General features: G+C 41.2%; 1 protein-coding gene across 9 annotated transcripts in view; it reads right to left on the reverse strand.

The window, feature by feature from the left end:
* The window catches only part of pcdh15b (protocadherin-related 15b), a 1,538,224-nt gene that overhangs the window by 58,028 nt on the left and 1,455,427 nt on the right, over positions 1-24,769 (reverse strand). For all 9 annotated transcript variants that reach the window (XM_087999065.1, XM_087999066.1, XM_087999064.1 and 6 more), the window contains 4 exons: positions 22,520-22,608; positions 16,967-17,143; positions 15,108-15,326; positions 4,362-4,472 (listed from right to left, as the gene is read on the reverse strand). In XM_087999065.1, coding sequence (XP_087855191.1) covers positions 4,362-4,472; positions 15,108-15,326; positions 16,967-17,143; positions 22,520-22,608 — 596 coding nt within the window. The remainder of the gene's footprint in view (positions 1-4,361; positions 4,473-15,107; positions 15,327-16,966; positions 17,144-22,519; positions 22,609-24,769) is intronic.

Raw genomic sequence — 24,769 nt, forward strand, 5'->3', positions numbered from 1 at the left:
ATACTGTTAACTAGACTAAGATACTAGGCAAGGAAACCCCATTATTCCAAGTGTAATTATTTTAAGTCATTGAAGCTCTACAACCTGCTTCAAAGCTCACAGTGTGGATTTACTTCTGATCAAATTTACTTTGATGATCAAAAGATGTTTGTAATAATGAGGTTTGACTCAAGGTATATATAACTACAATAATACAACTATATACACTATCCTCCTAAGGAATATTGCATCCTAGTAACTTTAATACATTGCATTATTAAATATAAGAGACATGATATGAAGAATCCCACTTATCAAAACAACTGCAGGAGTACATAAGTTTGAAGGGAGCAACAATTTAAACTGCAAGGGAAGAGGTTGCTGTTTAGTAAGTCAACTCTGATTGGTTGCGATATTGACATGGAGGTTACATGAGGCAAATATTGCACCTCACACAGATGTGTTTAATTCAAAAAAGGTGCAATGACTGGTTCCTTTCACCTACAGAGAACACCTCTCTGTGTATAAATATATAGCTTCTAGCAAGTGTAACTAAGCCCCTTTGTGATCCTGCCAACTAATATTAAATTGGTTATTATTGTAATTCTGAGCATACTCAGGGTTGTTCAGGAAGTGCCCTTTGACCACAGAATCACAGCTAAGGTGAAATATTAAGGGCTGAAAATTACAGGACCGGGCACCCTAGGGAGGAAAGTTTGAAATGAGCAAACGAACTAGAAAGAAACTAACCTCTCAGCTGAGACAAGCTGTGGGCAGATAGTCTACGTTACCCAAAAGTGGGATGTTCACCCATCTCTTAGGAGTAAATCCTAACCTCTGAACCACTAGCCAATCCGATTGCCTGCCAACTTCAGCAGTACCACCAGTCTCATGAGTTCAGTAGGGGCCACTCTCAGTCCTGCATGCACATCCATGAAGAAGATGGCAATGCATCCCAGAGAGAGATAAAGGCAGGCTTGGAGAAGTGGAGTGAGGGGAGTTAAGATGGATTTTTCTGTATAGGCAGGTGGGAAGAAATTGGGGTATTATCTAGCTTTCTTCTGCTCTATGTTTCATAATCTTATAGTCTTTAAGTGAGATGTTCCTGATGGCCACATGCATCTCCTGAAGATAAAAATCTTTCTTCTTGCCATTTTATAAACTTTGTTTGACAAATGCCTACCCACTCTTGCCTAGCTGCTGCCACCAAATGTATTTAGATATGGGTAGTATCTTCTCGCGGTCAATGGTGCTTTAACAGTATGAATTGACAAGCAGTTATTTATTTACATTTGGTGAGTATGCTGTTGATTTTGGCATATGCTCACCCTTTTTGTCATGATGGTGAGATGAGCAGGGAAGAGATGGGCTATAGTATGTGGCTACCCAATAGAAAGACACTTGGCAGGACTTTTTAATATCCAGTCCTATGTTAAAGGCTTTAAAAGCTCAGGTTGGTTCTGTATAGTCAGTCCTCTATCTATTCTAAAAAGCTGGATGATGTGCTGTTTGATACAATCCTCCAATCTTTGAGTCCATATCACACCTGCAATGAAACTCATCTACCTCATTATTCATTTTTGTGGGGTATTCATTTTGGCTTGATGGCAGCATTTCATTAGTAGAAAATATCACTTGCATTGTTACTGCATAGTGGCAGCGTTTAATGGCTAGCTTCACCTATTGCTCCATCTTGGTGATACCTTATCTTTCCATGATAATTTGAGGTGGGCTGGGCATTTTTCGCATTCAAAGGTACCAGCCTTAGGCCACTGGGTGAGTATGTGAGATACATTGTGAGAAATGATTTGTACAGAGTAACCATTATCCTGCAGGACGTCACTGATGCGTCCTACTTTGGAGTCAAGCTTGCATAGCGAGCAAATTACTCAGGTCCTATCTACAAGATGACTGATTCAGGCAATCATTCAGCATTTCGAGTTATAATGTATGGTACAAGGAGCATGTCCAGATGTTGCATCATTTCTGAATTAGACAGGAGGATGGGGGAAAAGAACAGCATTCCCTATTGCATTTTTAATGACAGCAAACTGACTAATCCATTTGTCAACTATTCAGCACCTTTTGCCATGCAGTATTACTTGTTCTTTCCTCTGAAATTTGAAATTCTTGCAGCTGTCTTGGCAGGTGTAAGATGAGAACCTTCAACAGCATGTCTCCTGTTCAACAATATTCAGGGTCTGTGCAATTATTAAAGATATCAAGCTATTCAGCATTACAACACCTAGCTAAATATAACCATGAACTGCAAAAATGACTAATACACTTCCTAGCTTAGTTCTACAATGCCACAAATTCAGATTACTTACTGATGCCTAAATGTTGAGTCCAAAAGTAGTTTAATGGAGATAGTTTGCAAGTGAACAGATAAAGAAACAGATGTGCAGTTTTAGTATGGAAGATAGTTCAGCAAAACCAAATACATGATAGAAATAAAAGTGAAAAAAAAATTTCTTTATGTAAGCAACTTCATGTACACCCATTCAAATATTAAGAGGTAGTAGGGAATTTGATTCTGTGTATTAAAGATGGAGTGCCCATTTGCACTGCTTTATCATTAAGATGCCAGATGATGATTATATAATGCTATATAATAAATGCCTATTTAGTTTTAAGTCCAATTTAACTCAGCTTAATGTTATTTTCTCAGAAATGTATAATAATGAATTAGAACCTTAGAACTTGATGATAAATTTGCAGCGTGATAACGTGCTAACATTTTGGTTAGAATTCTCAGAGGTGTCCAATAAAACTGTAAGAATTCTGACCCTATTTTGCCAAATTTAATTTATTTATCTTTGGCTCCACTCATCAGAAGCTGACGCATGAAATTGCACAGCTAATGACAAACCAAGTAGCTGATCTTCATTCAATGTAGGTATTGGCAATGCTTTTCCTTCAACTGACAGACAAATATAGGGAATTTGAATTTTCCCCATTTAGTGAGGCAGGGTGGTGCTACCCCAAACATGGCACTGCACTTTGGCTGGAAACAGCCAGTTTGAGATCTGCGTCACCATGTTGTACCAGACCAACAGCTTTAGGACTCAATTCAGTGGAGCATGCTCTGTGCATTTCCAGCAGGTGACTGAGCTGATGGGGTAAATAGAAGGCAGGCATTTTTTGTGGGGGCCTCACAGAAGACCATGTAAGTTCAAATTAAGGCTGAGCTAATTCAAGGTCCTGGCATAATCTGTATATTTCTCGCATTCAAACATGTTCAAAATGCATGCCAAATTTGGCTGAATCCGTGTGTAGATATGATGTGTATTTATAGCATTAACATCAGCATTCCATATAGTAAATTAAAGAAATCACTGAATATATTAGTATGGATAAAATAAATATAAAACTATCTTTGTACATACTTCAGTTTTGAAATGCATAGCATTACAGCGATTGACAGCACAAAACTAGAAAGAAGGAGTTTGCTTTTATTCATTCACATATATTACCTATCACCAGTTGCCGAAAGGCAATTAAGAGTCGACCATGTTACTATGGGTCTAGAGTCACATGCAGGCCAGCCAGGCAGGGATGGCAGTTTCCTTTTCTAAATGCCAGATGGTTTTGTTTTCTGATAATCAGCAACGATTTTATGATCATCCTTTGATTTTTAATTCCAGATTTTTATTGAGTTCAAATTTAACTATCTGCCATTGAAGGACTCAATCCAGTTCTCCAGAACATTGTCTGGGTCTCTGGATTAATAGTCTAGGGAAAGGCCATTGTCTCCCTTAATGAAGTCATTTCAATTCTGCAGTAAGGAGATGTATCCTTCATTAGAGCAGAGCTCACTATTGAAATGTAACCTGCAGCTGGACTCTAGTAAGCTTCACATGTTGTTCCTTGCATACATTCTGCATGATTGCTTCTCACAATGTATACTGCATACTAAGAGGGGGTAAGCTATCATACAGAGTCACATTGTGGTTGAAGTACAAAGCTAAACTCTTTGTATTTCTATTTGAGATTATAGCATTTTCCCAATTGCAGCAGACACTTCCCAAAGGGAAGAACTACCAGGCATGTGTATGTAATCACACCCAAATGTTTCTAAATACTACAGTAGCTAGCAATGCAATCTTGTATCATTTATGTTCCTTATTTCCCTTTAAAAATGTTCCTATAAAAATTAGAGATGGAAATAATTGATGGTCAGCTTGAGAGCTGATTTTATTTAACATGTTAGACATATGGGATTTCAAAATCGCAAGCCTTCCTTTCTAAAGTTCAAGAATTGAAATGGCCTTTGGGTACTTTTAAACATACCTGTCATGTTGTCCCAGGCAGTAGTCAAATTAAATTGAGTACATAGTGCACTTATACCTTTTAAAACATTCACAACTCTAAAGACTTACATGGTGTTGTCACCCAGTTCTTCATAGAGGTTCGTAGCAGGGCCACTAGTTGATTTCCCTGCTGGCAAAGCCATCTGGATTCTCGCTGTCTTTGCACACTCTGCCTGTCGCCTATTCAAACAAAAACAGATGATCAGAAACATTTCATCAAAACTGTGTCTCCTGCTATGTTTGATTCATTCAAATGACTGATTTGTTTTGGGTAATAATGAAGAAAATGCCAATGCTTTCAAATCAACTTTTACAATAAAGCACTGTCCACAAGCTCATATTTTGTCCTTATAAATTTTACTCAACATATTGCACAGAAATGCTGATTTAATCCAATAATTGACCAAATTACTAAGAGCTCATTTGAGTTGACTATATTGCACTTTACAAGCTTTTTTTTAGGACAAGTAAAATTGTGGCCCACAGTTTTAAGACTTAAAACAGTTTTGGTGGACAACTGGTTTAGCCATTCACTAGACCACAAAAAGCATTGTCTTGCTTGCCAAAACTGTTCACGATTCTAGGAACACCCTGAAATGTAGGAATAATATCTACCTTCTTTTCTTTATCACAAATTATCTTCTTAGCTCGCTTCCCCTGTCTCTTCCAACCTCAGAGCTCATGAGCTCTTTATCACTAAGATCAAGACCATTTGATCTGTTGTGTCTGCCATACTCATCTCTATCACTTGCGCACCCTCTCTTAGCTGTGAGATTGTAGCAGTCTCTTTTTTTTTAATATTGACCATTTCACCTTCTCCAAGTTTGTGCTTAGACCCAACTTCTGTTCCCTTGACCCTATTCCCACTAAACTACAGCATATATATCCTTATACTCCATATGATGATATGGTTAACAAATCTCTGATCAATTGTTACCCCTTCTCCTTTAAATCTGCCAAGACTGTCCTTTATCTCAAAACAAGCAGACAATGATCGCACCAATGTTGAAAATAACCATCCTTTCTCAATCCTCCCTTTCCTCCCCAAAGTCCTCTTACGTGTTTCCACTTCTTACATTCCTTCCCAGCTTTCCTGAATCTCTATGCATGAATCCCTCCAAACAGTTTTCAACCCCTGTCATAATATCTCATCTGACTGTGACAAAGATGAACTGTCCCTCCTCTTACTGTTCAAGTTCACTGCCACCTTTGATATGGTTGGTCAAACTGTCCTTCTCCAACACTTTTGATGCACTTGACCCCAAGGTGAATTTTCAATCATGGACTTGTCCCAACACTGAGCATTTTCTCATTTTTGTAATATCTTTAATTGTTTTCATGTCAGCTCATCTGCTGCTGAAATATTCATTTGTGACTTTATTGATTCTCCACATCGTGATACAGCCAAAAATCTAATGCTCAAGTCTTAAACAAACTCAAACCACCATTCACCCATCAGCCTAAGTGCTCAGTGACCTAACCTGCTGGCTGATCAAGAAACACCTCAATTGTAAAATGTGCATCCTTCTTTTTACATTCCTTCATGGTCTAACCTCTCTGTACCAGTACTATCACATTTAGCCTCAAATGCCTCATCTGCGTTTGGCCTCTGGAGAATCTCTGACCTTAACACTCCATGTCTCATGATTGCATCTTCATTTGCCTATGATCTAAGCTCTACAGTTTCCTCCCCAAACCCTCTGATTTTCTCCTTTTTGACACTTCTTACAATCTCTGTTTTCAACCAGGGGTTGACAAACCATCCAGCAGTGGCTGTGTTTTGCTTTTATCACAATTCTGTTGTGAGCCTGATATCTATAACTGAGGGGGCAAAGTGCAAGGCAGAGCTGGTGTGAGTAACCAAGACTTCTGACTTCATGTGGTCACTCTGATGTTATAGGCTGAATCAGACTACTTTTTAATGACTAAGCGCACATGGCCTCAGTGTTTTGGAGATATTGTCACCGTGAGATACAATAACAATTCTCATCATATCTTACCAAACAGACCTTATTAACTAGCCACCCTATCCCTATGGCATCTCTCCCTACTCATTCCAGCCCACTTTCCCATGTGACGTTTCTGGAACAACTCATCACTCACCAGATATCCACTGAAAGACCAGCATTCCTTGCACCCTGGCATCTTTAGCAGGCTTTACAGCACTCAGACATTGAGTACTGTCAGTCTGAAGACGCCTTTTGCAATTCCTGATATTTGATATGAACATAGCAGGCAACGGAAAATTGGTACTTTGTGAACAGGTCCTTCTGGACAGGCTGGTCCAGATGTGGGGATGTCATCTTCCTCTAGGATCAGCGGTGGAGGCCACTATCCCAGACTGTGCCATCCTGGTCCAAGATTGCCACCTGGGTCAGTGCAGACTCAACCACATGGACAAATGCCCAGCTCTGTGTAGGAAAAGATTTAACGACCTTCTCCACTTTGCCACTGTAAGTGCCACTATTGACTTTCTGATACCTCACACTCATACTCTCTCTCTCTCGGTCTGTTGCTGTTCCCAATGCAAACCAAGGCTCCTGTTCTCCCACTCTCTCTATTGCGTGCGTCATCTTCCCTGAGTCACTTTTACCCACCTAACCCCTAATATCACTAACCCTGCATGCCCTCTGTGCGACCTACTCATTCTGCCAGGACACTTCCAGACCTGTACCAAAAATAACAGGATTAACCACCCACTTTCATCTCCCTTATTATCTATTTCTCTCTTACTCCAGGAGGAAAACTGCCTCCAATAGAGTGGAAAGAGTCAAGGTGGGTGGTAGCTGCCTGAAGTTCAGTTCAGGGAAACCTGATTCAAACCATTTCAAGTGGCTGACTGACCATGTTCAAGCCTCTGGACTGGTATCAGAGGTTACTCTTGACTTACTGTGCCTATAACTCCTGAGCAAAGGCTATCTCCCTTGTCAAGAATTCCCCATGCCTAGCTTGCTTAGCACATTTGGTAAGGTAAGAAGCTGAATAATAATGATGTTCACAGGAGTATTAGTAAGGTATTTAGAAGCTACCACCCTCCTTAAGTGGCAACTTATACTGATTAGCTAGAAATTGGCCTTAGGCCCCTCTTCTGGCACAATGGTATTGCCTCTAATCTTGGACCTGGAGGCCTGAGTTCAAGGCTGAAACTTTATTGCTGGAACAGCACAGCAGGTCAGGCAGCATCTAGGGAACAGAAGATTCGACGTTTCGGGCACATGCCCTTCTTCAGGAATGAGCAGAGAGTGTTCAGCAGGAGAAGATAAAAGGTAGGGAGGAGGGACTTGGAGGAGGGGCGTTGGAAATGTGATAGGTGGAAAGAGGTCAAGGTGAGGGTGATAGGTCGGAGTAGGGTGGAGGCGGAGAGGTCAAGAAGAAGACTGCAGGTCAGGAAGGCGGTGCCGGGCTAGAGGGATTCGGCTGAGACAAGGTGGGGGGAGGGGGGATGAAGAAACTGGTGAAGTCCAAGTTCATCCCCTGTGGTTGGAGGGTTCCCAGTCGGAAGATAAGACGCTCCTCCTCCGACCGTCGCGTTGTTGTGGTTTGGCGGTGGATGAGTCCAATGACCTGCATATCCTCGGTGGAGTGGGAGGGGGAGTTGAAATGCTGTGCTACAGGGTGATTGGGTTGGTTCGTCCGGGTGGCCCAGAGGTGCTCTCTGAATCGCTCCGCAAGTAGGCGGCCTGTCTCCCCAATATAGAGGAGGCCACACCGGCTGCAGCGGATGCAGTAGATAATGTGGGTGGAGGTGCAGGTGAATCTGTGGCGGATATGGAAGTTTCCTTTGGGGCCTTGGAGAGAAGTGAGGGGGGAGGTGTGGGCGCAAGTGTTGCACCTCCTGCGGTTGCAAGGGAAGGTGCCGGGAGTGGAGGTTGGGTTGGTGGGGGGTATGGATCTGACAAGGGAGTCGCGGAGGGAGTGGTCTCTACGGAAAGCTGATAGAGGAGGGGAGGGAAATATATCCTTGGTGGTGGGGTCCGTTTGGAGGTGGCGGAAGTGACGGCGGATGATGCGCTGTACATGGAGATTGGTGGGGTGGTAGGTGAGGACCAGTGGGGTTCTGTCCTGGTGGCAGTTGGAGGGGCGGGGCTCAAGGGCGGAGGAGCGGGAAGTGGAGAAGATGCGGTGGAGGGCATCGTCGATCACGTCGGGGGGGAAAATTGCGGTCCTTGAAGAAGGAGGCCGTCTGTGTTGTGCGTATTTTGAACTGGTCCTCCAGGGAGCAGATGCGGCGGAGACGAAGGAATTGGGAGAATGGGATGGCGTTTTTACAGGGGGCGGGGTGGGAGGAGGTGTAGTCCAGGTAGCTGTGGGAGTCGGTCGGTTTGTAGTAGATGTCCGTGTTGATTCGGTCGTCTGAGATAGAAACAGAAAGGTCTAGGAAGGGGAGGGAGGAGTCCGAGACTGTCCAGGTGAATTTGAGGTCGGGGTGGAAGGTGTTAGTGTAGTGGATGAACTGTTCAACCTCCTCGTGGGAGCACGAGGTAGCGCCGATACAGTCATCAATGTAGCGGAGGAAAAGATGGGGGGTGGGGCCAGTGTAGTTGCGGAAGATGGATTGTTCCACATACCCTACGAAGAGGCAGGCATAGCTGGGGCCCATGCGGGTGCCCATGGCTACTCCTTTTGTTTGGAGAAAGTGGGAGGATTGGAAAGAAAAGTTGTTCAGGGTGAGGACCAGTTCAGTCAGTCGAAGGAGGGTGTCGGTGGAAGGGTACTGGGTGATACGGCGGGAAAGGAAGAAGCGGAGTGCTTTGAGTCCTTCGTGATGGGGGATGGAGGTGTACAGGGACTGGATGTCCATGGTGAAGATGAGGCGTTGGGGACCGGGGAAGCGGAAATCCTGGAGGAGGTGGAGGGCGTGGGTGGTGTCACGGACGTAGGTGGGGAGTTCAAGTCCCACCTGATGCAGAGGTGTGTGATAGCAACTTTGAACAGGTCGATTAAAGATCTTTAAATACTTGGGCTCTTGTGGTGCAGTGATACTGTCCCTACCTCTTGACCAAGAGACCTAGGTTCAGGTCCATCTACTCCAAAGATGTGTAATAGCATCTCTGAATGGGTTGAATAAAAAAAAAATCAACTGGATGGACAACCTTTCTCTTTGGGCCCACTTGTAGCACAGAGGTAGTCTCCCTCCCCTCGGACGGGGAGGCCCAAGTTCAAATCCCACCTGCTCCATAGGTGTGTAATAGGTTAATTAAATAAATTTAGAAGCTAGCCTTGCCGTTTGACAAATGCTAAAAAATGCGGTGATATGCCACGAATATCAAAATAAGCTTCTTTGGAATTTTTGTCTGAATCTGCCACAAATCTTCCAATAGCCCATGTCACTCAGATCTCTATAAAATTCCTCTCTATTCCACAACCGAATATAGCTGGAAACAGTGAATGTACTTTATGTTTAGCAAGAAAAAAACTCAGAAACATTCTAATCAAACATGTTTGTCCCTGGGATATACGATTATGTTAAGGCTGCATTATGTCCCAGAGATACCAAAGTTGGAATAGGCTTCTCTGTCCTTATCATTTTAAAAGCACACATTTAAAAAGGGTGCAAATAGAAACAGACTTCCAAGGTTTGTTGAGAAAGATGTCTGAGCACAGATCAGATAAACTGAAGCTCGACAGTTTAAAAAGAAGATTGATCAACAAAAGGAAGATATTACAAATTTGTTTTGTTTTTAAACTGTCTCTAAACTTAAGGTAAAATAAGGGAGGCCACAATACCTGTTCTGCTGTCTGAATCAAAGGATTCAGACAGCAGAATCAAAGGAAGGCTTAGATTTCCTCCCAAAGGCATGCAGCTTAGGGTGGATTGGCCATGGGAAATTGTCCAAGGATGTGTGGGTTCAGCAATATTGACCTATTCAGCATGGTGGCTCAGTGGTTAGCACTGCTGCCTCATAGCACCAAGGTCCCAGGTTTGATTCCAGCCTTGGGCAACTGTCTGTGTGGAGTTTTCACATTCCCCCGGGTCTGCGTGGGTTTCCTCTGGCTGCTCCGGTTTCCTCCCATAGTCCAAAGATGTGCAGGTCAGGTGAACTGGCCATGCTAAATTGCCCGTAGTGTTAGGTGCACTAGTCAGAGGGAAATGGGTCTGGGTGGGTTACTCTTTGGAGGGTCAGTGTGGACTTGTTGGGCTGAAGGGCCTGTTTCCACACTGTAGGGAATCTAATCTAAATTGTAACTGACAGATATTAAATGGTAGAATCTTGACATGCCATTCTTTCAGTGATCAACTAGGAGATCCTTTTTTTAAAATAGTTCTTGTTCTCTTTAGGGACTATGACAAGGTTATAATCATTAAGTAGTACTAAAGTTATTAATTTAAAGTGAATGAGGAAAGCTGCACTGGAAAGCTGAATGAGTGAGACATTGAATCAGTTCTGATATTTGAAAAAAAACATTTACTGAAAGAATGACAGATGTTTGGATAAATTTATGAAGAACAATAGCAATGTTAAGTCATTGTGACGATACATCAGAATACCAACTCACAAGTCTGAACTTGCATTTTCTGCATGCCTTTGATTGTCCTCTACCAGAAACCCTAACCAGCTTACCATACGTCAAAGAAGTTTCAGAAATGACAGCCAGACTACTAAGACCCCTCAGAATCCTAATAGCACACAAACCCACCAACACTCTCAAACATAAACAAACAAACTTAAAAGACCCAGTACAACCCATGGACGAAACCAACGTCATCTACAAAATTCCATGCAAGGACTGCCACAAACACTACATAGGACAAACAGGAAGAAAGTTAGCCACCAGGATAAACGAACACCAGCTAGCCACAAAAAAGACACGACCCTCTCTCCCTCGTAGCCCTACACACAGATGAAAAAGAAACACCATTTCGATTGGAACAACACATCTGTCCTGAGACAGGCTAAGCAAAGACATGCCAGAGAATTCCTAGAGGCCTGGCACTCCAACCACAACGTCATAAACAAACACATAGATCTAGATACCATCTATCAACCCCTCAGAAAATGAACAGGAAATGACATCACCACAAATTCCAGGAACCCCATCCAGGAGAAAGATATAAATAGAAAGTAGGAGACAACAGCTTTGCTTCACTTGGAGATTGCCACTGATGATGTTACCTAGCCAGGTAATGAAATGTCTGGATATCAAACCTATAGCTCAGCGAGCAAACTTACACCCTAAGTCCTCTACCTTCTCTAACATTCAGCCTCTTCCACAATGTGCCCTACCCCCATCAAACCAATTGCTGTTTCCTACCTGAAACGAGAGAGTAGCATTTAAATGGATCCAAGCAGTTAAAATTTGCTGGATCTATAGTAAAGACCCAGCTTGGGAATCTATTCTGGTGAAAATTAAAACCTGCCCTGATGACCTGGATAGAATTGAAAATCAGACAGGCTATAAAGCTACCAGCCTAAATATTACTGTAAGTTAAAATACTTCAATGACCCAAAACACCCAATCTTTGATTCGAATTACAATGCATATATCTTGCAACATTATTTATGCTATCTATAAATTACAAGCAGCTTTAAATACATAACAAAAGCTGCTTTAAAACTGGTGTGTTTGCGTTGATTAAAGAATACAATAACCTGGTTATTTCTTGAGCCACTATGTAACGAGGAACTTTACTGGCACTCTCTCATTGCATTTCATATCAACGTTATAAACTGCTGGTTAATTATATTCTATTGGCCATAAACCAATCACATCAACAAACCGGAAATGAAATGGGTCTTTACATATCGCTAAAAGCAAATGTTTGTTAGTTTACTTGATTTATGATGTAATTTATTACCTATCAATGTAGGTTATTTAGCTGTTCATGAAATTTTATGTGAACTCTAAATTGTCGGTTTATGAAACATTAGGTTAAAATATAATCAGATGTGTAATCATGTGTTCCCTGGCTGTGATATTGCATCTCAGAGTAATTAGATTGCATATTAAATTGATCATTATTTAAGTCATGAGTATTTAAGGTTAACATACAATCAGAACATGCTCTGACAAATACAATAAACCACATGAAAATAAAAGCTATACTTACTCTTTGAATCTGATACAATGCAACGAGAAAGAAGAGGAAAAAAATGTTAACCAATATTTGTTCTTTTAGTTGAAAATTCATTTCAAACTGTGCATGTATTATCAATGACCAAACAGTAGAGCTGAAATTATGATTTTCCATCATAGGCATGAATGTGGGTTGGAGATAGTGCTGGAACATAGATTTCTGGTTATATAATCTGCAATCATCAATATTAAGAGTTTGGGCTTGCAGAGAGAAAGTATCATCATTTCAACCCTCACTTTTATGATTGCATTTTAATCAGTTCAATTAATGATGCAGAGCCAAAAACAAGAAAATAACATAACTGTTTAGTTTTGTCATTGAGCACAGCATTAGAATATTTGCAAATGATCCAAATTCTGATCTGCAAATTCTTTCAAGTCAGAGAGTTAACATGCAATGCTCAATGACATGCTTCATTCAAAATTCAATTGCCGAATAACACAACACAGATATACAAAATAATGAACAATATGTTGTTATCTGCAAAATGCTTTATAAATAAAATAAAATGAAATTAAACAAAATCAGCTCCGATGCTGGTGAGTGTCAGGGGTAATTTGTTGTTCAGTGAGTGGCATAATTTATGAAGATCTAGAAAATGTAGAGAAATAACATTATATGAAAATACAAAAGGCCAGATTGTATAGTCAGGTGAAGCAATGCGCTGAAATATAGCTTGTATAGCTAAAGATTGAAGAAACACAAACTTGAAGCCATCTGCTCGGAGGCTTTTCAGGGTGAAAGCTCGTATGCAGCAGCATTGCGGCCTCATTGTTGCATGCCTCTGCTGAGGAGTTGCATCTTGTGAAGGTTCAATATGATCACCTAGGACTGAAAACTGATGTGTTTCATCCAATCTTGACAGGTTTATGAAAGATTAATATGTAAATATTCTGTCTTAAGCCATCAGTACCTGGTGCATGCTGTAAACTGTGGTGCATGGAAATGCAGTTACTTCCAAAATTCCTTCAAAGCCTCTTCTACGTGTACTACATGTACAGCACGACATGTACTGGGCACATCAACCGCATGACCAACACAAGACATTCCAGGTAGGTGCTCTACTCCCAGCTCCAAAACGGCAGGCGGGCTCCAGGTGGACAGAGGTACTGCTTCAGGGATATCCTCAAAGCCTCATTGATGAAGGGTGATATTCCTACAGACACCTGGGAATCACTGGCCCAAGACCATCCAGATTGGAGGAGGAGCATTCAGGAAAACATCAAGCCCCTCAAGACTTGCCATCTGGAAAAAGCGGAAGCCAGGGGAAAGGAGAGCGCTGCCGTACTAATGCCCCGCCCATCCCTTCCTATGACCACTTTCTGCCCAAAGTGTAACAGAGCCTGTGATAGCCATATCAGACTGCACAGCCACCTATGGACTCACCCTGAGTGTCAAAGAGAGTCATGTTCATTTGCGAGGGACCGCTGATGAATGAAGGAATGACAGCTCCACTATCGTTGTTGGGTGTCATTCCTAAAATTCCATCCTTTAAAGTATTGCATAAGCTTCTTTGTCACACCAACTGCAATTGTTCAATAACTAGGGACACCACTACCTTCTTATTTGCAGATCAGGATGGAAAATGAATCTTTACCTGCCAGAAATGACAGGTTCATCGTGTTCACAAATGGTATCATTGCATTTGGAGACGACAGCACTAAATACTTGGTTCAAATAATTGGAAAAATGCAATGGGAAGGGGAAAAAAAAAGCCTGATTACAAACAACTGAGAAACACAATGGGGAGTGGTAAATAAATATTAAACTTCACCTCCATTTTTTGTTGTTCAAGGCTTGTGCAGAAGAGACAGGAACAAGCTATGGCTCCCTGCAGAGCATTGCTATGCTCAATACTTAAAGCTAAAAGTTATTGGGTAAAAACAAAATCTGGGAGCATATAGAAATCTGGTTGGCTGAAAACTAGACTGCCCTGAACAGAGAGAGAACTGGACATGGATAGGCTCGTAATTGCTGCTGGTATCTTCTGGGTCAATTGTAAACATCTCAGTTTTGGAGGCAATGGTTATCCACTCACAAGTGGCCAGGTAACTCATTTAGCACCTTAAGGTCAGTGCACAGACGTTGATTATAATTTTCAAGTCAGCAATTAAGCCCAACCAATGTTTAGGGACTGACTCTCATCAGAAGATCAGGGGACCAGTGCTTGATCTATTATTTCCAAACCTCAACTTTGCCACATCTCTACAAGTGCAAATTATCCACAAGCATGGCCATAGGCTACTCTGTGTAATGGCAGAGGTGCGGACAAAGGTGACCCCGTCCTGTTGGCCCCTTAAGCCTTGACGGCCAATCCTTCATCCCTTATCAGATGTTGAGTATGTGCACCCTAGTCCACATGTCAAAAATCAGATGGCGGGCACGATGTGATGCAAGGTTTTGACCATAAAATGCACCCAGCAGGGCTTCTCACCCCAAAAAGAGATTTCAGCCCCATAGCTCCATTAATTCCAACACTGTACTAGCTGTCAGGAACTAGCTTTTAACTTCTTCTTACTGTGGGCTAGTTTCACTTAATAATGTTTCTTCATAGAGAAACTGAGAACCAACCTGGGGAGAATTGAATTTTGTTCAACTGCTCACAGCAAGTCAAAGTGTATTCTATCGCCAATCCAACCAGCATTGATTAAGGGTGACATGATGGAGAAATAATCCAATTCACAGCAAAATGAATTAAATCGCAGGTATTGATTAACACATAAAAGGTGTGTACTCACTGTCTGTAGGTTACCATAACAATCAGAATTGCAGGTAAACAGCAGAGGATGATAATGATAGCCAGAGCCAGCAGAGCACCTTCTGTATAGCCCACAGCTTGTGCCTGTTTCTGTACATTTGCCACCACACTCGGCGTGCGAATTTCCAGAATACGACCTCCTTGTCCCAAGTAAGGCTGAAAGTCTTTATTTATATCTAGAAGTTTGCCATCTAGAAATCTTTATCAATCACAAACATAAATTGGAGAGTAAGATATATATTTTAAAACTGCAATTCATATTAATCTTCGCTTAGCTAAGACATATCTCCTTGCAGAGTCCTGCTACTTATTGATGACAGTTTCATGGAATCTGAGGGTGACTGATAATAACATGCTTCATGTTTCCGTGCTATTTAGGCTATCCCCAGTCTGTTATTAAATTTGTCAGGCAGTCAGGGGTGGGCATTACATGCTGGCCTTGGCCAGGGCGTCTACATTCACAGCCCATGCATGAATGGAAAATACAACTGATGTGTCATCATGGAATGGTGAAATGGGAAGACACATAGCAGATAAAATTTAATTTAGACGTGTGTAAAGTGATACATTTTGGCAGGAATAATTATGAAAAATCATATAAACTAAATGGTACTACTTTGAAGAAAATGTAGAAATATAGCAACTAATTGTATAAGTCCATAATAACAATTTGATACTTGTATAATGGTCGTAACACACTAAAATGTCCTGAGGCAATTTACAGGAGGGATGACAGACCCTTTTAGGACAGTTTATAAGCAGGGGTTAGGTTGATAGAGGGGGGGAGTTATTTACCATTTTGAAAGGCGTTAATGTCACTTTTCTATTTTATTTTGACAGAAATAATAAAAAATTTCTAATTCAGTTATTTTTTTCACAAGGTTAATTGCTCTATAGAGCTTTACATGTGGTATTGTGGCCAATCACAGCTCTGTCACAATGTTGCTTATTTCTTGACATCTCATGTGGAAGCAGAAACTGCTGCTTTGAACGTTTTCTTTCGCTTCTCTATAAGTTTTAATGAGCATTCTTGTCATCAATGTTCTTAAACAATTGCAAAGAATATCCTCCACAAGTCTCATTAATGAGCATATAGGAGAGAACATCACCACGGCTTTGAAATTGGGCACATGAACAGCTTCCCAGAACATAAAATGTGACACAGTGGTTTTGTAAGAATTGGAAATGTGCAATACATTTAAAATATTGCTCTGCATGTCTCATTAAAAAGAGACTGAATCTCACTGAAGGGTGTCTCGTATGTTGAAATGTTTACAAATGAGCAAACAGTCATATAATTCTCAGAGGTTCATTTTGAAAGGGCTCCTTCGTTTGATTGGACGGAGACTATCATTTAGAAATTTTGTTAAATGTTAAGATTGCACATTTGACATGAAATGCTTATTGGACAGTCTAATGAATTATGAAATATCAGAGACTGTCTCTCCCACTTCTAACGTGTAGGGGAGACTTAAGTACACATAGGCATCACAAAATGATAATCTGTGTTCTGTTCTAAGAATAAGCGATATTAGAATATGAACACAGTACATTTAAACAACATTCAACTATTGCTATTTTAATAAAGTTATTCACTCATTAAATGGGAAAACATTCCTATTTGAATAATTAACAGAGAAATATTGCACAAATGTGTTAGTCATAAATTAATACTCACCAGCAGAGAGCTCTCACTTCTCTGTTCAATCTAGATTTATCCCCACAATAAAAAGCATTTGCTAACTTTCAGCAGAAAACAAATGTCAGTAGCACAAGTTAATTCCAGATAAACATGAAAACTGAACAAATTTTGAAACAGTTGGCCTGTGTTTTACTCACTTGAAGAGCTCATTCCTTGAAATTGCTCTGTTTGTCAAAGGGTCAATGGCATAAACCATCAAATCTGACTTGGAATAGTCTTCTTCCTGAAAGCCATCTCCATGTCTGCGAGGACCGATGGATTCCACTACTACCTTTGCTCCAGGAATCTGATCCTGTACATAACGTTCAAGAATTCTAAGAGCACAAATTTAATAAAACAGAAGTGGGTAACATAGGATACCACTTTGTATGTACATACTTTACACTCATACTCAAGTCTTACTATTGGAGATACAGCAGCTGGATTAATCAGTGTTTATTTTAAATCAACCTGTTTGGACATGTTATAAACTTATCCCTGTGGCAGGCAGAACTTGAACCTTGACATACCCAGAAGTAGGGACGCTACCCCTGTGCCACAAGATCCTCAGAGGTTTAGCGTTTAGGTACTAATGCCACTTTACCTATTCAAGTTACTTGGAGGCATGGGATAAGGAGGAGGTCTGCATGTTAAAGGGAAACTCTCAAAGAAATCACAGTGCAAGACCTAGGCTTCATTTAAATATCCCACCCCTTTCGCCAGCCCAAAACCAACAGGACCAAGGACAGAAAATTGGCTTTGGAATATTGTAATGCCAGAGAATCAAACGGATGATGGAATTGGATCTTGGAGACTGAGAACACTACTGCTCTTCCTGGGTCACAAGGAACTTTCTCAAAGGTAAGTTTGGAAAGCTGATCCATCAATGCCTCCTGTCACCATCTGGCTTTTAAGTTTCACACCTTGTGGATCTTTGTGATTCTGCAATAAAATCACATTGTGGCACCAATCCTAACATTTTGAATCTAATGGCCAGTGATGGGAGCCACACAGTGCTTGAGAGTCAGTGAAGATGAAATGGCAGCATCTGTGAATAGCCAGACAAATCTTAACCAAGCACTGAAGAGCGTGGACATTAAAACAGAGGTTCAGGTGTCTCTCTATGTTATAGAGTCATAGAGTCATAGAGATGTACAGCATGGAAACAGACTCTTCGGTCCAATTCGTCCATGCCGACCAGATATCCCAACCCAATCTAGTCCCACCTGCCAGCACCCGGCCCACATCCCTCCAAACCCTTCCTATTCATATACCCATCCAAATGCCTCTTAAGTATTGCAATTGTACCAGCCTGCACCACATCCTCTGGCAGCTCATTCCATACACGTACCACCCTCTGCATGAAAAAGTTGCCCCTTAGGTCTCTTTTATATCTTTCCCCTCTCACCCTAAACGTATGCCCTCTAGTTCTGGATTCCCTGACCCCAGGGATAAGACTTTTTCTATTTATCCTATCCATGCCCCTCATAATTTTGTAAACCTCTATAAGGTCACCCTTCAGCCTCCGACGCTCCAGGGAAAAGACTCCCAGCCTGTTCAACCTCTCCCTGTAGCTCAGATCTTCCAACCCTGGCAACATCCTTGTAAATCTTTTCTGAACCCTTTCAAGTTTAACAAAATCTTTCCGATAGGAAGGAGACCAGAATTGCATGCAATATTCCAACAGTGGCCTAACCAACGTCCTGTACAGCCGCAACATGACGTTCCAACGCCTATACTCAATACTCTGACCAATAAAGGAAAGCATACCAAACGCCTTCTTCACTATCCTATCTACCTGTGACTCCACTTTCAAGGAGCTATAAACCTGCACCCCAAGGTCTCTTTGTTCAGCAACACTCCCTCGGAACTTACTATTAAGTGTATAAGTCCTGCTTAGATTTGCTTTCCCAAAATGCAGCACCTCGCATTTATCTGAATTAAACTCCATCTGCCACTTCTCAGCTGTTTGCTCTAATCTTTGCATTCGAAAGAAAGGACAATGGAGAACTACAAACCTGTGTATACAGAAAACCGACAAACACTGACCAAATACTTAACTACACCAGCAACCATCCCAACACACACAAACAAAGTTGTATCAGAACACTATTCCAATGAGCCACCACACACTGCAGCACAGACGAACTTCGGAAAACAGAGGAGAACCACCTATACAACGTATTCAAGAAGAACGGATATTCAAAAAATACAGTGCGCAGATTCCTCAAGAACAAACCACGACAAGCAGACCAAACACAGCCAGAAACCCGAACCACCTTACCATACATCAAAGGAGTTTCAGAAATGATAGCCCGATTACTAAGACCCCTCGGAATCCTAGTAGCACACAAACCCACCAACACTCTCAAACAAAAACTAACAAACTTAAAAGACCCAGTACAACCCATGGACAAAACCAACGTCATCTATAAAATTCCATGCAAGGACTGCTACAAACACTACGTAGGACAAACAGGAAGTAAGTTAGCCACCAGGATACACGAACACCAGCTAGCCACAAAAAGACACGACCCTCTCTCCCTCTTAGCCCTACACACGGATGAAAAAACCCACCATTTCGACTGGGACAACACATCTATCCTGGGACAGGCTAAGCAAAGACATGCCAGAGAATTCCTAGAGGCCTAGCACTCCAATCACAACGCCATAAACAAATACATAGATCTACATGCCATCTATCAACTCCTCAGAAAATGAACAGGAAATGACATCACCATAAACCCCAGGAACCCCATCCAGGAGAAAGATATAAATAGAAAGCAGGAGACAACAGCTTCGTTTCACTTGGACGTCGCCACTGATGATGTTACCTAGCCAGGTAATGAAACGTCTGGATATCAAACCTACACCCCAAACTGTAGGGAAATAGATGGTGACATCTTGCAAAATGTCCAGATTACAGAGGAGGAAATATTGGATGTCTTGAAATGATTTAAAGTGGATAACTCCCCAGGACTTGATCAGGTGTACCCTAGAACTCTGTGGGAAGCTAGAGAAGTGATTGCTGGGCCTCTTGCTGAGATATTTGTATCATCGATAGTCACAGGTGAGATGCCGGAAGACTGGAGGTTGGCAAACGTGGTGCCACTGTTTAAGAAGGGCAGTAAAGACAAGCCAGGGAACTATATACCAGTGAGCCTGACCTCGGTGGTGGGCAAGTTGTTGGAGGGAATCCTGAGGGACAGGATGTACATGTATTTGGAAAGGCAAGGACTGATTCGGCTGGAGCGTCGGAGGCTGAGGGGTGACCTTGTAGAGGTTTACAAAATTATGAGGGGCATGGATAGGATAAATAGACAAAGTCTTTTCCCAGGGGTCGGGGAGTCCAGAACTAGAGGGCATAGGTTTAGGGTGAGAGGGGAAAGATATAAAAGAGACCTAAGGGGCAACTTTTTCACACAGAGGGTGGTACGAGTATGGAATGAGCTGCCAGAGGATGTGGTGGAGGCTGGTACAATTGTAACATTTAAGAGGCATTTGGATGGGTATATGAATAGGAAGGGTTTGGAGGGATGTGGGCCGGGTGCTGGCAGGTGGGACTAGATTGGATTGGGATATCTGGTCGGCATGGACAGGTTGGACCGAAGGATCTGTTTCCATTCTATACATCTCTATGACTCTATGTGGTTATATGGCCCACATGCTAACAGCATCCAAAATACCAATATTGCCCCGTGCAGAGAAAAGTTTCCTCATATTGACCCTGCCCCACACACCGATACACCAGCCCTGTGCTGATACTGTTTCACATGCTGCTGCCCCTCTTGCAGATGGCATCCAACACACACTGACCATGCTGCAGACAGCATTACTGTCTCCGTACCATGATATTATACATAGACTCCCACACATTGATACTGCCCTACGTATTGATAATATCTAGCATACTGAACCTCTCCCTCACACCAATACTTCTCCAACATTGTGACTGCCCCTTACACTGATACTGCTCCAATTATTGATATTGTTTCCTACACCAATTCTGAATTACACATGGATACTCTCCAGAATGCTGTCCACTGATAATGTCTCAAATGATGATAGTGCCCTATATGTTGATGAGATGTTGACACTCCTTCTACATGGAGAAAGTGAGGACTGCAGATGCTGGAGTACCAGAGTTGAAAAATGTCGTGCTGGAAAAACACAGCAGGCCAGGCAGCATCCGAGGAGCAGAAGAATCGACGTTTCAGGCATAAGCCCTTCTTTTCAGGAAGGGCTTATGGAATTCCTGAAGAAGGGTTTATGCCTGAAACATCGATTCTCCTGCTCCTTGGATGCTGCCTGGCCTGCTGTGTTTTTCCAGCACGACATTTTTCAACTCCTTCTACATGTTAATGCTGCCTTTGGAAGGAACTAGAATGAGGGAGAAGATTGATGAATTTAATGTCAAACTGGATGCAAAACAAAAAGAAAGAGACAAAGAATTGTCAGATTGAGAATTTTTTTCCCTTTTGTACAAGCTTAAGTATTCTTATTTTTCACACATCCTTCATCTTCACTGAATTACGTCTGGCTATCTCCATCTTTTCCTAACTTTGCCATCTTTTTGTTACTATTTGTCCCAAATAAACAAGCTTAGCTATATGTTCTTGTGTGATATTACCCACTTGAATCTTCAGTCCAGTTTGTTCTATTGTATTCCTGCAAACTACTTGCAAACTTCGGTTTTTGTGGACTTGGTGTTTGTAATCAATCTATAATCTTAATGTTTTAGACTTTGCTTGATTGATGATATATTTGTACAACCTCATTTGTTTCTGCAAGTTGCACTGTGTCATCAGCATACGGCAAGCTTGTTATGTCCTGAGCTCCAATTTTAACCCTGGAAGTACACCTAATTTGCTGAAATCTTGTTGTGTGCACAGATCTAATAACGTTTGTGACATTCAATTAAACATGTCTTATTGCCATCTCCTCCCTTCTAGTCTGAGGCTCACCAATTGCATCTCAACATAGTGTCTGGATAAATCTTGCATTTTTAACCATCAAAGCCACATTACATTAACACATCTATTTGCATTCGTTGCCAAAAGTTATCAAGCACTTTGCATTGTCTATATGCAGGTGTGAATGCACTACTATAATACAAGCATTCAGCAACAGCAACTTATCTTTATACAGAACCCTGAATGTAATAAAATGTCCCAAGGCTTTTAATGCATTTAGCACAGTTTGTGTCTAATACTTCCACTGAAACACGAATCGATGTAAATGAATGATCTCGTGTTTAAAACAGCAGACAAAATAATTTCATAACCTGTTTAAAATTTTGCTAAATTAACAATGGCCAGCAGAAGTATTAAGTTTATATTGTTGAAGCTAATTTATCCACTTTCCTTTCAGGAAGTGAATCTTCCATCTACACCTATGTGGAACTCCAATCTCTCAGAAAGTGTGATTTTCTCTTAACTGCCGTCTAAAATTGCTGTGCAAGTCATTCCGTTCAAGGGCATTTAAGAATGGGCAATAAATGCTGGCCTTTCCAGTGACAGCAACATCCAATCACAGAATTGTTTCAAAAGTCTACTTGAAAAGTAAGGCTGAGCTTTTGCATTTTATATGCAAATTTCATTTTGCAGATCTCAAGAACAATTAAAATATCAAAAATAATTTTAAAGAAACTGTCACTTCCTTCTATCAGACAAATAAATTTTAGACTTTAATGTATGAAAACAGTACAATACCCAATCAACTGATCCTTGTTCTGTTCCACCAGGGTGGGTGGGACATTGGAAACAATCACTTGCATATCCAGTTCATTGACGACAGACACCTGGAGAAAGGACAAATACAATTGTATTGGTTCTGATGGTTTGTTAACTGACCAACCTGTTCCATTCATTTAAGGAACAACTGATTCAGCTTTACTTTAAAAGCTGCATAAACCTCACTGTTTATCAGGTTGGATAACAGACTCAACAAGTTAAAATCACACGCTCAGAGTTTCGCATTTCCTTGTGGGAACTTCAGATGTAGAGAATGAGGCTATTGGCTAATTCTATGCTACAATTTGGTCATGAGGAATGTTTAACTTGGATACAGATTGTCACAACACAAGGTTAAACAACACATTTTGATGAATATAAAGAATATATGGAGACATTCATTTTGTATTCAGAGTATATTGATAAGCACTGCTACTTTTAGGAACAAACAGGAAGTAAACCAATACTCTTTTAAATCAGAAGAAAGAGAATTTTTCTTGCTTATGTGCAAAGCCATCACCATTTTGAAGAGTCTACAAAATCTACGTGTACAGACCTTTTGCATTTTATTAGGGATAAGCTGTTTATTGAACTGTCTGAAAAGTTCAGGGAAACCCATGGTAAACCCATTGATTAGGAACTCCCAATTGTGAACAGGAATATTGTAGTTTTTAACCATGATGACTGCACAGTGGCTCAGTGGCTAGCACTGCTACCTCACAGTGCCAGGGACCCATGTTCGATTCCAACTTTGTGTGGCTGTGCGGAATTTGCACATTCACGTAATGTCTGCGTGGGTTTCCTCCGGGTGCTCCGATTTCCTCTCATAGAGTAAATATGTGCAGGTTAGCTGGACTGGCCATGTAAATTGCCCTGTAGTAGCCAGGGGTGTACAGCCTATGTAGCTTAACCATGGTAAATGCAGGGTTATGGGGATAGGATAGCGGGGGGGGGGCAGCTGGGTCTGGGTGGGCTGCTCTTCGGATGGTCACTTCGGCTGCAGACTTGATGGGCTAAATGCCTCTTTTGGCACTGTAGGGATTCTATGATTCTAACCAGCCAAACTGTAGGAGCTTTCCAGTACAATAATACTGAGTAAGCCTCTCACTGCTTGCTCATTGAAGATTATCTTGCCTAACACTTGTTGTGTGGTTGAGAAGAGTGCCAATCCGATTTACAAGCTATGGTCCTCAGCAACAATGGTGGACATTACATTCATCAAGCAATGGATCAAGAATCACTTATTGTTTCATAATATCAAAATTGAATTTTCTTTCCCGAGTGTAGACTTAAATAAACTTTCAAGTCACGTAAAACAATGTTAAATGCTGTAAATCAAACATGGATTACATGATTGCTGAGTATAACCTCCAGCCATTCGTCCCATTCAACTTTCTTCTAGGTGGTATTGTCTTACGCCGTGTTAGTGGCTCCTGCACAACATTATTTCATTAGTTTTCATGAGGTATTGGTGCACCTTGTCCAATCCACTATGCGTCATCTGCCCATGGAGTATTGCACTGTAATGGGCCATTTTGGTAGAAGATGTGGGCCATTTTTATTGGACTACATTGATGAGCCTTCACCTCCTCCTCACAATCAAGCATCTGAAGTGTTACTTCAGTACATCAAGTGCTTGCCCAATCAGAGTCTTTATTTTTGCCTAGTTTAATTCTAAATATGTGTTGGGTATTCGAATGTGCAAAGATCACAATAAATTTATGACAAGACAACACACGATTAATTTCACAAGAACTCCAACTGTTTTAAATAAAACATAATGAAAGAGGCTGTTAAATTGATCAGGTGAACATAGGATTCAGATATACTTTGAATTCTAAATACATTCAAATGTTACACACCGAAAGCTTGCAGTTTGAAAGGAGTGCATGTGATGTATATTTCATAATACTGATGCACTGAAACTATCCCTCAACCTTTAAAGGAGGCATAGAATTTTGATTTACTAGAGTAGCTTAGTAAAATGTACCTTGAACGTAAAAAAAAGTGAATGAAAGCTAAAAATGACATTTTATTCTAACTCGACTTAAAAAGGATACAAGAGCTGTGGATGCTGAACTGAAATCTTAAATACAATTTAAGATTGTTTTCTTCAGCATTCTTGCTGTGCACACAACTGATTATCTGGCATGATAACAGAGCTTCAACAAGACTACAAATCTGGAGCAATAGACTCCATTGTTAGTGATATCCAAATAATCTGCCTGC

This window comes from Chiloscyllium plagiosum, unplaced genomic scaffold (genome assembly GCF_037043375.1).
Source record: "Chiloscyllium plagiosum isolate Xiang-an unplaced genomic scaffold, Cpla_swu_hap1 HiC_scaffold_22, whole genome shotgun sequence".
Classification (NCBI taxonomy): Eukaryota; Metazoa; Chordata; class Chondrichthyes; order Orectolobiformes; family Hemiscylliidae; genus Chiloscyllium; species Chiloscyllium plagiosum.